The sequence below is a fragment of the Macaca nemestrina genome, chromosome 8 (genome assembly GCF_043159975.1).
Source record: "Macaca nemestrina isolate mMacNem1 chromosome 8, mMacNem.hap1, whole genome shotgun sequence".
NCBI lineage: Eukaryota > Metazoa > Chordata > Mammalia > Primates > Cercopithecidae > Macaca > Macaca nemestrina.
Window position 1 is genome coordinate 146,020,984 of NC_092132.1, and position 15,874 is coordinate 146,036,857.

General features: G+C 47.2%; 1 protein-coding gene across 4 annotated transcripts in view; it reads left to right on the plus strand.

Annotated features, from left to right (window-relative positions):
* The window catches only part of LOC105491184 (GATA binding protein 4), an 84,346-nt gene that overhangs the window by 27,731 nt on the left and 40,741 nt on the right, over nucleotides 1-15,874 (plus strand). For all 4 annotated transcript variants that reach the window (XM_071068654.1, XM_011757354.3, XM_011757353.3 and 1 more), the window contains exon 2: nucleotides 3,228-4,324. In XM_071068654.1, the coding sequence (XP_070924755.1) occupies nucleotides 3,709-4,324 (616 nt within the window). In that variant the 5' untranslated portion in view covers nucleotides 3,228-3,708. The remainder of the gene's footprint in view (nucleotides 1-3,227; nucleotides 4,325-15,874) is intronic.

Here is a 15,874-nt window from a genome sequence, read left to right on the forward strand (position 1 = left end):
GACCCGAGACAGGCCGCACGGCAGCTCGCACATGGAGGGAAGTAGACGGAGGCGTGTCGCCCACCAGCGACTCCGGGGACGGAGGGTGGCGGTGCCAGGCAGCGCAGCTGGGCCTCAGGGGCCCCTGGGAGACACTCCGAGGTGCGGGAAGGCTGCTGAGTGGCGGAACTGTTCATGCCCTTTCTGGCCAGCCTCCTCGGCCTCGGGGCTGGGGTCCAGGGACTGAATGTTCCTCTGGAAGCTCACCACCCCACCTACCCGCGCTGCTTCTGCCTGAAACTGGCCGAGGGCCCAAGCCCGGACCGGAGCCGTGACTTCCCTCCGCCGGCCACGGCGCTGCCAGGATCCGCCGGGTTATGTCGCTTGGCTTTGGGCTCAGGGGTCACCGTGGGCAGAGGGGGGTGCCGGGGTGGCGGACTGCCACCAGGTTGAGGAAAGGAGGGGCCTTTTGGTTGGGGAAAGAGCGTGGTGGGGGACCCGCGGCCAATGGAAGCCCTGGGGTAGCGCGGCCCGCACCGCGGAGTTTGGGGAAGCCCCTCGGGGAAAGTGTTTCCTGTATTCCCAGAAAAGGAAGACAACCGAGAGCAGGTTTCAGGCTTTTTAAGAAAGCCTGGGGTGAGGAGGTGATGCTCCGCACATTGCTGTGTGTCCTCCCCGGCTGCGGCCGACTTGGTTGTGCCGGCTAGAGTGTGACCGTCCTCCTCGCTGCAGGCCCAGAGCGGAGGCGTAAGCCCAGGCCAGCGAGGAGTCTCCTGTAAAGGGACGGGTATATTTGGGCGCTTGCAATTCTCCCATTCTCAAAAACAGATCGGAAGAGGGCTGTTGGTTGATTCTTGAAAGGAGAGCGCATTTCCTGTTGGCCTGCGAATTTGGGGTGAACTGGGACAAGTGATCAGAAGGAGAGCAAAAACTCCCCGATTCTGGCAGCCTCAGGAGCTGCTGGGCTTTCTCCGGAGGTGCTGGGCTTTCTCCACCAACTGCAGGATCCAGGTTCAATTTCAGCAACTAGCCAGAGGCGTTTTCAAAGAGTAGCTAATTTCTTGTCTTTCCAGAAAGTTATAGAGGGGTATTTTCTCCACCTTCTATTGTTGTAGTAATTCAACTCAGGCAATGTATCAGCCATTTGAAAAGGCAGAGAATGTGATAAAGACAAATATTAGATTCATGACATTTTTTGCGTCTACATTTTAAAGTCTGCAAGTTGCTACCTATGTGTATACTGGAAGTTGGATTATAAAATTCTAAATCTCCTTTCTTTGCCAACGTTATGAGAGAAAAAATATTACATTATGTTGAAGAACTGCAGGAGTTGAGTATTCCAGAAAATGCAATGAAATAGGTCAGCTACTTGATTTAAAAGTCAAATACTGGATCTTTTATTAAGATAAACTCATAATTCTTTAACTTTATTTTCAAAGGGAAAAGTTGGTGACCTCAGGTCAATTTTTTATCTATTCTCTAACCAAACTTGCTGGAATGAACTATTCGCCAAACCAATAGTTTATTGCATATTTTGAAAGCAAATAAGCTTTTAGGAGTTACCATGTGATTATATAATACAATACAGTACTATTAATTCCATTATTATTACTAGTGATGTTTCAAACAAGGTGAAAAGCATTATGTGGTGTGTATTAAAGATTCCATTTCCAGATTTTACAGTAATAAAGATGATCATTTATTATAGTACATACATCTGAGGTACTTTCTTGTGTTACATTAGAAATCTGTAGTAATAGTCAACTGTGTTTTAGAACTTTCTTTTTGCCTGTTAGGACAGTTTTATAAAAATCTGTTATAAGTGTTTTACAAATATTAATTTATAATCCTCACTCCTAAGCTTCATGATGACTCTACAAAATAGGTGCCTTTAATATTTGCATTTTGCAGATGAGGAAACTGAGGCACAGAGAGGCCAAGTAATTTGTCTAAGGGTATTTATTCCATAAGTGTCAGAGCCTGGATTCAGTATATAGTTAATATTCTTGTAAATCTACTATTGAAATAAAAAAGAAATATTTGTCGGGAGTAGTTGCCTTTTCTTAAAGAGAGAAATGGAGTGTGCTGGACAGCTTCAAGCCCCTGGAGCCCTGCTGATCCCATCCCCTTCCCCCACCCCTTCTGATTGTACTTTGATCTTAGACAAGTTTCAGAACTTTCCAGTGCTTCAGTTCCCTCTTGTAAAATGAGGAGAGACACCTGTACAATGAGTAGAGTTGTAGAGAAAAAGACCTGGAGGTAATTCAGACAGCAGGTAATTCAGAAAGTGGAGCTCTTGTTTTATCAGAAAAATTGCCTGATAGCAAAACGCAGGATGCTGGGAAGTATATAATCAAGTTCCACAAACTGCTCTTTCCCCAAGCGTCCACCTTGGTCTTATGATTCTGCTTATGGGTGGACTTGTGATTCTATATGAAGAACCCATTCAGTGAATTAGAATGGTACAGTGCGTTATTCTGTAGAGCGACATTGTACATTCTTCTCACTTTTCTGGTTCTGATATACAATTTGCAAAACAACTAAATTATAACTATTTGCAAGAAACCTGTAACTTGTCCGATTTGACGTCCACATGGTATAGTGTATGGATGAGGGTTTCACAACCCTCTTCATGAGGCTTAGCAGACACCGTTGTTCATTTATAAACATTTGGACTCTACTTCTGTTTTGTCTTTTGTGTTTGTTTGTTTTTTTGTTTTGTTTTAATTACAAACAAAAGTTTGTTAGGTTGTTGTTTTGTATAAAGTTTGTCCTTGTCCCCTCAAGGACAATCTAAAGTTCTTTCTAGGTCAGTAATGCTTGGGGAGAGATGGGGGAATGGAGGAGATGACAGATTTCTTGGGTCCCAGGCACTCTGCATGAACCCCAAACTTTTGGGCTTACACTTACAAAAGTATGCTTGCAGAATAAGGTAACATTAAAGTCCTTCCTGACAAGCAATACAAAAATAATTGACCAAGATCACAACCAATAACTGCACGCCCAAGACCCGGGAAGCCCCTGGTCCCTGGGGCGCCTCTCCCCAGGCTTGCCTGGGTCGCCTGACCCAACGCCTGGACAAAACAAAGGCCCCTGCTTCCCGGCACCGCGGGGCCTCCGGAGCTGGACCCCCAAACCCCCATGGCGACTTCGATTGCAGCGTGGAAGAAGCAACCACGCAAGTGGAGAGTGGGTTCTGAAAGCTCTGGGATGAACCGCCCTCTCTCTTTTTCTCATTCCTCCTTTAGGACCCTGGCTGCAGCGAGGAGGAAGGAGCCAGCCTGGCCCTCTGCCTTGGAGCCAGCCTAGCAGCTTCTGCGCCCGTGGCCGCAGGTGTCCTGGAGTCCTCTCGGCTTGACGAGTGGGGGACCCGAAGGCCCGTGCGCCACCTCCAGGCTTGGACGCTGCCCTCCATCTTCTGCCCCCAATAGGTGCTCCGGACCTCCAGGCCCTGGGGTGAATTCAGCTGCTCCTGCATCACCTTCCGGAACCACCAAAAATTCAAATTGGGATTTTCCGGAGTAAACAAGAACCTAGAGTCTTTTGCTCAATGCTGGATTTAATACGTATATATTTTTAAGCGATTTGGTTTTTTCCCCTTTGATTTTTGATCTTCGTGACAGTTCCTCCCACGCATATTATTGTTGTGGCAGTCGTTTTTTCTCCCCGCGTGGCTCCTTGACCTGCGAGGGAGAAGGAGGACCCCGAAGCCGGGAGCTCTCAGGGGCGATGTACCAGAGCCTGGCGATGGCCGCCAACCACGGGCCGCCCCCCGGTGCCTACGAGGCGGGCGGCCCCGGCGCCTTCATGCACGGCGCGGGCGCCGCGTCCTCGCCGGTCTACGTGCCAACGCCCCGGGTGCCCTCCTCAGTGCTGGGCCTGTCCTACCTCCAGGGCGGAGGCGCAGGATCTGCGTCCGGAGGCGCCGCGGGCGGCAGCTCTGGTGCGGCCGCGTCTGGTGCGGGGCCAGGGACCCAGCAGGGCAGCCCAGGCTGGAGCCAGGCGGGAGCCGACGGAGCCGCCTACACCCCGCCGCCGGTGTCGCCGCGCTTCTCCTTCCCGGGGACCACCGGGTCCCTGGCGGCCGCCGCTGCTGCCGCCGCGGCCCGGGAAGCTGCGGCCTACAGCAGTGGCGGCGGAGCGGCTGGCGCGGGCCTGGCTGGCCGCGAGCAGTACGGGCGCGCCGGCTTCGCGAGCTCCTACTCCAGCCCCTACCCGGCCTACATGGCCGACGTGGGCGCGTCCTGGGCCGCGGCCGCCGCCGCCTCCGCCGGCCCCTTCGACAGCCCGGTCCTGCACAGCCTGCCCGGCCGGGCCAACCCCGCCGCCCGGCACCCCAATCTCGGTGAGTAGGAGCGCGAGGGCTGGGGGCGTGGGAGCCGGGGCAGAGGCCGTCTTGAGCCCGGTCTAGGGCCTCTTGTTTTTCCACGAACGCCTTCGTTGGGCTGGGGATGGTGCTTGACTACCTCGAGTTTCCAGGGAAGGCGGAAGCCAGTGCGGGGCTGGCGACATCACAGCCCCAGGAGATCGGCTTCTGTGCAGTGGGCCGGACCTGCCAGCTGGGGCCTCTTCTGAGACGGTGGCAGGGTCGGAGTGCGGCCTGCCCGCCATCCCGGGCATCGGCCGTGGCCACGCCGCGCTGTGGGTGACGCGGGAGGACAGCGGGCTCCTTGGAGAGCCGGGGGCAGCGGCCTGAGATCCCCTCGTGGATGGTGCTGTCGATTGCTGGGTTTCTGCGCCCATTTCCTCCCCACCCGCCCTCGGGCCTCCGCAGGGAACTGATTACAACGGTTTGGACCTTAGACCTTCTGGGCCATTTGGTGGCCCAGTTGGAGGATCCCTCGGGGTGGCTGATGATTTTCCCGTCGGGGGTCTCACACCCAGAACAAAGGAGGGATGGACAAAGGAGACGCCGGGGAGATGAGCGGAACTGGAGCGGGCACCTTGCGGGTGGCACTGGCCCGGTGCGTGGGAGCATCATGCCGGCGGCCGGGGGGGGAACACAGGGACCCCAAACGGGCTTGTTTATGACGCCCGAGTTAAATGGAGACTTTGCAGTCGCTTGCACGCGTGGAGCCTTCTCTTCTCGCGTGGGCCAGGGTTGGAAATAACCATTGTGGTAGGTTCCATACAGTGTTTGCATCGGATGTCAGACAGGGAGGGACGGCAAACGTGTCTCAATGTCCACTGATTCACAAATAATCCCAGGGGCAGCGGGATCTGAGAAGGGGCCTGGGTACACAGGCTAGGGAAGAAAGGGAAGTGGCAATCCCTAGTTCAAAATGCAAACGACCTCTGGAATTTGGGGAAAGGACGGAGGAGGGAGTTTGAATTGAGCCCACCCTGTGGGGGAGGGGAAGCCCGGACTTGAGAAGCAAAGCTCGAGTTTATTGACCACCTACTAAGTGCTAAATCCTTCTGCATTTGTTCTCACTTTGAAGAGTAAAGGCTGCCCCTGCCAGGTTTCCAATCTTGGGCTGGCTCCGATAAGGGCCCGGGCTTTGAAGGGCTTTTAAATTATTCTCTGGCTCTGGGTGGCCAGGGAAGGTCCCCGGGTGTGCAGCCGAATACACATCGCCGGCAAACTGATTAACCCTGGAAGTGGCGCCGAGGCCCGGTCTGTGGCTCTTGGTGTTCCCCTCCCCCTCATCCCTCTTGGGGGAGCCAGACGGCAACCCCCAGGGGAGGAGGGGCCCGGCCGAGCCTCGCAGCGACCTTTGCTAGATTGGGCGGCGACATCTCCACACAATGGCGCCCGCAGGCGGGAGTGCGGGGCGGGGCGGGGCGCCCTGGCCTTGCGCGGGGTCCTCTCCAGGGCCCTCTGGGGTCTCTGACTTAAAATAGGGAGGACTGGGTCAGGAGATCGAGACCATCCTGGCCAATATGTTGAAACCCCGCCTCTACTAAAATACAAAAAAAAAAAAAAAAAAAAAATAGCCGGTAGTGGTGGCACGCGCCTGTAGTCCCAGCTACTTGGGAGGCTGAGACAGGAGAATCGCCTGAACCCGGGAGGCGGAAGTTGCAGTGAGCCGAGATCGCGCCACTGCACTCCAGCCTGGCGACAGAGCAAGACTCCGTCTCAAAAAAAAAAAAAAATAGGAGGACTGGTCCAGGGAGAGTTTGCTTTGTAACCCCGATAATCCTGGAGGGGATTTGGTGTTTGGTTAAGCAAAAGAGAGTTCAAAATCGTGAGTTACATCCAGCAGTGTAAAAACGAAATATCGGCAGGGCGCGGTGGCTCACACCTGTAATCTCAGCACTTTGGGAGGCCCAGGCGGGCGGATCACGAGGTCAGGAGTTCCTGGCCAATGTGGTGAAACCCCATCTCTACTAAAAATACAAAAATTAGCTAGGTGTGGTGACGCTTGCCTGTAGTCCCAATTACTTCAGAGGCTGAGGTAGGAGAGTCGCTTGAACCCCGGAGGTGGAGGTTGCAGTGAGCCGAGATTGCTCCACTGCACTCCAGGCCTGGCGACAGAGGGAGACTCCGTCCGTCTCAAAACAAACAACCCCCCCCCCCAAAAAAAATCCCGAAATACCATGTGAGTGTGCACACAGGATTCAGATTTTAAAATGTCAGTCATGCCATGTGTCATGCCATGTAGAGGCTGCTGCTGAAGTGATGTTTCCCAAATTCCTGTGTCAGCAAATGGCAAGCTGACCTCCCGGAGCGTCTCTCTGCCAAGAACTGCCACCTGCCTTCTCTGGGCTCTTCCCGGATAGTTTATGAAGTCCACAGCCTTTGAGTCTGGCCTAGAGGGTGGATTTTCTCTTCCGCACGCAGCCAAGTGTTTTAGGAGAGGTGTAACTCTGTGAGGGAACACAGGGCATGTTGAACTTGTTGGCATTCATAGCTTCAGCGTGTTCTGCAGGTGGCACTTACATAAAAGCAACTGAAGTTAAAAGCAATGCATGTGGTCAGGCGCCCAGGCTCATGCCTGTAATCCCAGCACTTTGGGAGGCTGAGGGGGGAGGATCATTTGAGGCCAAGAGCTTGAGGTGAGCCTGGGCAACATAGTGAGACCCCATCCCTACAAAACATTTTTAAAAATTAGTCAGGCATGGGGTTGTGTGCCTGTAGTCCCAGCCTCGGAAGCTGAGGTAGGAGGATCACATGAGCTCGAGGCCACTGCACTCCAGCCTGAGTGACAGAGTGAGACCTGTCTCAAAAAAAAAAAAAGCCAGTGCAAGTGAATGTGCTTTTTATATGTTCTTCCCATCACTTGGGCTCTCCTACCTGCCTGGCAGCTTTAGTGAGGTCCAGCATCACGTACTAGCTGACCCTGAGGGATGGAGGGAAGATGAGAATCGACCCCAGCGTTCTAAGGAGTTGCCACTGAGCCCTAAGATGGCCAGACAGTGTGGTGGGAGGAGCACAGGGTTTTAAAGTTGGGCAAACCTAGATTCAGTTCCAGGAGCCTCGTGTCATCTTGGGCAAGTTACTTACCTCTCTTGGTCTCACCTCTTTTTCTGTAAAATGGGATCATCGTAACTTTTTTTAGTGTTGCCTTAAATTAGAAAAATAAGGTAATACTTGTGAAGAATTTGGCTTTGGCCCTTCATAAATGATGGTTATTTTATTGAATAGCCACTCACTATCATGCAGAGTTACCAATTTTGCTGGTGTACCCAGGACTGAGGGTTTTCCCGGAATGTGGGTTTGTTAGTGGTAAACCTGGGACAGTCCCCAGTGAACACAGACTGTTGGACACTCAGTAAAATGGTGCATGACCCATCGTTGCAGTTTAGTAACTGCAGAGGACAAAGGAGAAACAGCAGAGGAGAAGCAGCTGAGAGCAAAGGAGAAGCAGCATTCTTCTTCCCTCTGCTGAGACTCCAGAAGTTGTCACTTAAGTGCTGCCATCTGCATTTGGTATTGAAGGGTGAGGAAGAGATTGTCAGCAATTTTTTTAAAAAAGAAATATTAGGCCGGGCGCGGTGGCTCACGCCTGTAATCCCAGCACTTTGGGAGGCCGAGGTGGATGGATCACGAAGTCAGGAGATGGAGACCATCCTGGCAAACACGATGAAACCCCGTCTCTACTAAAACATACAAAAAATCAACCGGGCGTGGTAGCCAGCGTCTGTAGTCCCAGCTACTTGGGATGCTGAGGCAGGAGAATGGCATGAACCCGAGAGGCGGAGCTTGCAGTGAGCCCAGATGGCGCCACTGCACTCCAGCCTGGGTGGCAGAGCGAGATTCCATCTCAAAAAATATATATATATATTGACCATTTTATAAGGAAAAAAAAGAAAAAGAAAAAGAGGCCAGGCACAGTGGCTCACACCTGTAATCCCACCCTTTGGGAGGCTGAGGTGGGAGGATTGCTTGAGCTCAGGAGCTTGAGATAAGCCTGGACAACATAGTGAGAGCACATCTCTAAAAAAAAAAGAAAAAAAAAATTAGCTGGGCATGGTAATGCATGCATGTAACTCCAGCAACTCAGGAGGCTGAGGTGGGAGGATCATTTGAGTCAGGGAGGTTGATTGAGGCTGCAGTGAGCCGTGATCGCACCACCGTACTCCTACCTAGAGAACAGAGCAAAGACCCTGTCTCGAAAAAAGAAAAAGAAAGGATATACTCTACTTTACTAATATGTTGTGTAGCACCATGAAATAATACAATGCAACCTGGCCTTTGGTTTATATAATATACTTGTCACTATAAGTAAAACTATACAGACTAATTCACCCTTAACTCGGAATCTGTTTTTAATTTCAATGAGGAGAAATAAGAGAACGTTTTTATTTTTCTATGTAACTGCTGTAGTTTTAACAGTATCTTGCCATAGTTCTTATGTTGGTTATTTGAATAGGGCAAAAATCAAAATAATAAAAGTTAACAGGGGCCTCTGTAAAGCCCTGAACTTAGGTTGGAAGAAGTAAGTGTGGCCTGATTGCAATGTACGTGAACTTTAATTCACTCCAAGTTCCATATGAGCTATGACCCTAAAACAACTGTTAAAATCATTAATTAGACTGCATGAATGGAATTAGGTGACCTTACTGAGGGCAGGTACGGAGTCTTGCTCATATTTAAGTGCCTGGCACATGTTGGGCACTTAGCAAATATTTGCGTAGGGATCTTGGTGGTAATTGCCCCAGGACTCTGCCCTGCCTGGGTCCAACCACAGAGAACGGCTGCGGGAGTCCATTAAGAAGCAAACTGGAGAGCCCTAGGGGAAGGGTGGGCAGGATGGAAGCAGGTTCTGGAAACTTCAGGGAACCCCTGGTGGAAAGTAGGGCTTTTAGGCTGGAGAAGTCACTGAGGTAGATAAAAGTAAGATGGAGTATGACTGTGTCCAAATTTCTAAAAATAAAAAATAAAATAAAATAAAAAGACCATGGCCTTTTACCTCTGTGTTACTGAAGGTGAGCGGTATTAGATGCGAGAACACTCCTAGATGATTGTGGTTGTGTGGAAATGCAATATGGAATATGACTTGTATTCATCATAAACTCCTGGGCGCTGGAAGCACCGTGGTGGAGGTCGCGGACAGTTCTTGCCTTTCAGGGGCTAGGATCTGCATGCCTGTGAAACAGATGCAGCCGGAGAATGTAGCTGTTGCCTTTTAAAGAACCCAGTCACGGTGGTTACACTTGTATCTCCATATGGCAATGTTGTGGAGCTGTGCTCTTAAAATGGGATCTTTTATTGCGTGTACATTACACCTCAGTGAAGCTGATTTTTGTACCAGTTAATGCTTATGAGTACTTAAGGCTGAAAAGGAGACCGAAATGGAAATAGATTGTAAATATGGCTTGACGGATATACGGTGGTAGGTGTTACTGGAAAGGCTAGGAAAATAGATTTTACTATGGAATAACAATTATTTTGTGTAATGGAGAAATAAGCAATTATGATATTCTCCCAGGATTTCAAAAATTTTGAATCAGTTTTAGAGTCGATAAAAATAACAACACAATAAAATACATGTACAGTATATCACTGTGTTACCCAAACAATTTATTTAAAAGCAGTTTTGCCCCATTAGGGGTGGAGTGGGGGCATTCAAAGTGTTCTCAGAGTTTGTTTATGGTACAGGTCAGTGAAAAACCCTGAAGTGTTTTCTGGATCTTTTGGGACCTGCTTATCAAGTACGCTAGTGGCTTTCAGAGTCGGCTCATTTGTGTGGGGAACTTTGTGAAACTGGAGAATGATTTGTCAGTCTTCAGGAAAACCAAAGTTGTTTAACTTTCTGGTTACCACCCTGAGCAGGTCAGTCAGAATTGGGGTTGGTCTGTGGTGCTAAGCTGGGAACGAATTAAATAAGGAAGGCGTGTTGGGGTAGCCAGGGGTGTGTCACTACCTCTAGTGAGCCCAATTGTGTCCCATCAAAAGGTCAGGCCACATTTGCTAGGCACTTTCTAAGCACTCAGGTGGAATGATGCCCGGGAGACAGTTCTAGATAACGTTTTATTCTGTATCCCTTCCCATTTCTTTTCTTACTTAAATGCACTAAGAAAACAAACATACTGAGGTGTGGGGAAACAGGAACTCTGATACCTGTGGGTGGGAGTGTAAATCGCTCTGACCTTTATGGAGAGTCTTTGGTGTAGTAGCCATAAAATTGCAAAGGAGACAGCCCTGACTCCGGAATTTTCATTTCTAGGGATTTGTTCCACAAATACACCGGCACATATTAATTTCAGTGTTGCTCGTAATAACAAAATTGGAAATAATCTACACTTGCATCCTCAGGGGACTGTTTGTATGCACGTGGCACATAGAAACCATAAGCTATGTGGGCATAAAAATAATGAAGTTCATTATCTAATGTATGGAATCCTCACAAAGACATTTATAAATGCAGGAAGTGTATATAACACTTTATTCTTTGTGTTAAAAAAAAAAAGGAAGAAAAATATTATATTCACTTGAAAGTACAAAATCTCACAAGAAAGTTGTAACACAGATTTGCCTTTGGGGAGGAAAGCCGGTAGATGAGGGATACTGGTAGAAAAGGGACTTTCACTATGCATGCCTTGGAACTCTTTGAATTTTTTAACCACCTTAATCATTTTTATAGTCATTTCTGTGCTTCATTAATCCATTTAATAACAAGAAAACACATGTAACATACAGGGAAGTTAAAGTTAAGTTTAATCTAAAAATTTCAAATCATTGGCTGGGTGCAGTGGCTCACGCCTGTAATCCCAGCACTTTGGGAGGCCAAGGCGGGCGGATCATGAGATCAGGAGTTCAAGACCAGCCTGGCCAACGTGGTGAAACCCTGTCTCTACTAAAAATACAAAAATTAGCTGGACATGGTGGCACGTGCCTGTAATCCCAGCTGCTCAGGAGACTGAGGCAGGAGAACTGCTTGAACCCGGGAGTCGGAGGTTGCAGTGAGCCAAGATCACACCACTGCATTCCAGCCTGGGCAACAGAGCAAGACTCCATCTCGGGAAAAAAAATTCAAATCATCTTAGCCATTTTTAAGTATACAGTTCAGTAGTGTTAAGTATATTCGCATTGCTGTCTATCAGATCTTTAGAACTTAAACTCTGCCCATTAAAATACGACTCCCATTCCTCTCCACACCAGCCCCTGGTAACCCCCATTCTATTTTCTTTTTCTTATGAATTTGACCACTCTAGGGACCTCATACAAGTAGAATCATACAGTACTTTTGTTTCTGGCTAATTTCACTTAACATAATGTGTTCATGATTCATCCGTGTTGTATCATGTGCCAGAATTTCCTTCCTTTTTAAGGCTGGATAATATTCCATTGTATGTGTAGACCACGTTTCATTTATCCATTCTTCCATGGATGAATACCTGACTTGCTTCTCCCTCTTGGCTATTGTGAATAATGCTGCTATGAACATGAGTATGCAAATGGAACCTTTTGAATATTGAAGGATGTGACTTTATTACCTTTTTTTTTTTTTTTTTTGAGACGGAGTCTCGCTCTGTCGCCCAGGCTGGAGCGCAGTGGCCAGATCTCAGCTCACTGCAAGCTCCGCCTCCTGGGTTCACGCCATTCTCCTGCCTCAGCCTCCCTAGTAGCTGGGACTACAGGCGCCGCCACCTCGCCCGGCTAGTTTTTTGTATTTTTAAAGTAGAGACGGGGTTTCACCATGTTAGCCAGGCTGGTCTCGATCTCCTGACCTCGTGATCCGCCCGCCTCGGCCTCCCAAAGTGCTGGGATTACAGGCGTGAGCCACCGCGCCCGGCCTATATTACCTATTTTTAAAAACATGTTACACTAATGAAGTTTTTAAAAACAGATACATGGTATTCATGAATCAACTTCCTGAAAGCAGAGTTTTTTTTAAAAAAAAGAAGATTCTGTATTGAGTGTTTGTGGATGTACAGGAAAACTGCTTTAAGGTATAGGCTGTTTTTTATTACATTTGTCTTTTGCCCATTCTTTTACAATTTTGGGGGTTTTCCTTTGTGCTCAAGCTTCCACAAGATTCTTAAAGGTAGATCAAAACCATCCCCCGTGACAATCCTGTATTTGGCTTTTGATTTTGCTTATCTCACAGGAGGTTGCTTTACTAACAGTGGGGAGTCTCTCCTCCTGGTCTCGGTACTGGTAGTAGATCGAAGCCAGCAATGGGCGGACACCCCAGCCCCACACTACTGTGGCTTCCCCACTTGTGGGCACAAACACTCACATACTAGGCAACGGTGACCTCTCCAGGTAGGCCGTTTTCCCTCAGTTATATTGGAGTCAGAACCTGCCTGAAAACCACTAACCGGCTGCAGTGGTGGGATTGTGTGAAGAACAAGTTACCTCCCTCCAGGGCAAAGTGATTCTTTTCAACAAATTTTAAGACAATTTAGTTGTACTGAATTTAGAGCTGAAGCCAGTTGCAAATGTAGCCGCTTGTGTTTGCCTAAGAAAGAGGAAGTATGGTGGTTTTCCTTTCCTCGTTCCAGAAGGGGGCAATTCTTGCCGATGAGAGCTGCTGCTTTAAGAACTTGAAGCAACTTTTCTGACATCTGAGACTATTTGTCTTTTGGGAACTTATTTGTCCTAGTCTGCTTGCAGAACCAGCTGATAAGGCTCTCTTCGGAAGGAGTATCGCTCTGCTATATTGACCTCTTGTAGACCATGACATGGCCCCATGTACCATACAACATAAACCGGTTACTAAGACTAATTTAATGGCTATCTCTAGAGCTACTCTTTTGTCACCTTCTAAAGAAGACAGGGAAGAGAATATGAATGGGGTTATAATAGGAATAATCTTGAATCTGTTTTGATTTATACAAAGTACATTTATAAATTTTGGTACATTCATGTTTGGATACTGGCTAACAACTTTTTAGGGAGAGTAGCCTGTATCTTGCATGACATTCCATTGAACAGTAAGGTGGATCCCCGTCAATGAAGAAATCATCTGATGCCAGGGACTTTGACGTCTTTCTCCAAGAGGTAGATATGATGATCTCTGTTTTGCTGAAAAGGAAGCTGATACCCAGGAAGAGGCTGTAATCTCAGGTCCCCATGGGTAGTAACAGCCCTGGTTTGGAACCCAGTAATTCCAACCTGCAGGATTGTACTTTCCCCCTTTCCCCACATTTTGCATTTGCCAGATCTGATATGAGGGCACTTAGCTCTTCAGAACCAGAAGCTATGTGTGATTGAAGAGCTCTATTAAAACCTTAGGATTTTCCATGACTTGTCGCTCCCATCCGCTTCCTCTCCCCAGGGTAGCTTCTTGTCTGAGTTTCCGTTTGCTTCCCACCAATCACTGTCTCTCTAGGACCAATGTCGTCCTAAGGTCCCTTCTGTATCAAAGTGCAGAGCCTGCAGTTGAGGAATGCAATGTTAGGAATCCCAGTGTTGCACAGACTTCCTTCTTAGCCCTTGGATTCTGGTGTGCAGAGAACAAAAGAGACTTGCCGGGATTGAGACCCTTCCAGTGAGAGGATTCTCCTAACTCTGGGGGAACTGTTGACTGCTTAAGAGCAAAACCATATGGCTCACTCAAAAATCCCTTTCCAAAGAGAAATCTATAACTGACCTCTCTGTCTTCCCTTTTCTCTGAAGATTTCAAATATATTTGTGGTAAAAGCAGAGAAAGAAAAGGAGACAAGCACAATAAAAGCACAATAATGATGATTTTAGTGAAGATGAGAATAGGGGCATGGATCAAGACAGTGGCTTAAACCCCAGGCAGGAAAAGTCCCGTGGAATTGGTCTGACCTGAACTCAGCAGCCCATCAGTGGAAGTTTTCTTGTTTCTGGCAGGTGGCCTGTGCTTTTATCTGTTACTGCTCTGTAATCAGAATTGAGCCACAATATTCAAGCTTCTTATCTGAATGATGGGAATTTGGTTTTCTGGCCTTCTGCATTTTGCAGGACCCAAGAATTGACTTGATGTTTTAAAATACATTTTTCCTCCAAAGGAGGAGTATAATCCAGACAGGTGGGCCATTCTGTGTGTTTAAAGGCACTGAAAAGCCTCTGCAAGTAAAATTTGAGGCTGTCTGTAACCCACATTGAATTGTTACAGATATGTTTTATTTTGGAGGATGAAAAATCAAGAAGTTACTACCACAGTTTGGTGGGAATTTTGAATTTTGAAGTTTTCCTTTGTACTCAAGCTTCCTCAAGATTCTTCCATGCAGATCAAAGCCATGGGTTTGGGGATCCCCTAATCGCAAATCCAGTTTTGCTTCTTAAAATCTAATTCAGTCCTTAAGTTATTTTTTAAATTTTCCTTTCTACTCCCCAGTTTAAATCTCCATTTCTACTTCTAGAAATCCAGTCAAACCTTATCACCTCCATTTAGAACTGATCAATAGCAACTGGTGAGCAGGTTAATTATAATCGCAGAATAAACGCTGAAGTCTCAAAGTTCACCACTTTTGCAATGTTTCCAAACCCCTCGGGACCATGCCAGGCGGCGCTCATTGACCCATTCCGAGCAGGTGTGGGAGTTTGAACCAGGGGCAGACAATCGGATCTGATTCAAACAACTCAATTTGGTTTCTTATCTAGAGGTTTTCCTATCTTACGATGTCTGTCATTTCAGATAAAAAAGAGTTCATCAATTGAGCTAGGAAATGGCAAGTTACATTTTATTCTGATAAAAGTTTTCTAGTTGTTGTTTTATCAGCTTGGGTTGAAATCGTGTCTCTGTCAAGGTCTGCAATGACCTTTTCAGATATTTTATCAGGTATTAGGTGGAGGAGTCCTGTTTTTTTCTTTCTTTGACCTAGAAAAGAATGACCTGACTTCCAAGATCATAAATCAAACCAGGTAAAGAGAGGCAATAATACAGGTTGCCCCTCAAAATTGAGTAGGCGGGGAAAACAAACAACAAATAAAACCTTTCCCTAGCATTTAGGGAGAACTTAACTTGACCCTAAATAAAGAATGTGGTTCCCACGGAGTGCACAGATATAGGAAAATACTGCTTATTTTAAAAAAAGAAAATGTTTTCCAGGCCAAAAATGGCTTCAGAAAAACACGTAGTATTTTTTTTTCAAGTAGTATCAGGGAAACTTCTTTCTTTTGTCAAACTCAATGAATATTTATTACAGAAAAATGAAAAACTCACATAAACCAATGTGAAAATAATTGGTAATCTTCCCATCCAAAGATAACCACTGTTAGGCATTAATCCTTGACTTTTAGTTATCATACATATACAGGCATGTGTATAACTACATTATTAAGTAGTCATAAAAGTTACTGCTTAAAGTCATTTCAGCACTGATGGTAGTTTCTGTAAAATTAGTGACCCAGACTGGATCCTTAAACCCTGAAGACATTTTTAAATAAAGCAGAAATGAGAAATTGACCAGCGCTGTCAATAACAGCCAAATGGAAGAGATGGGTGTAAAAATATGTTTTTCAATCTTATGGTATATCATTTATAGCCACTTTAAAACTAAAGCATATTTGTAAGTTTTAAATTAGGGTCTT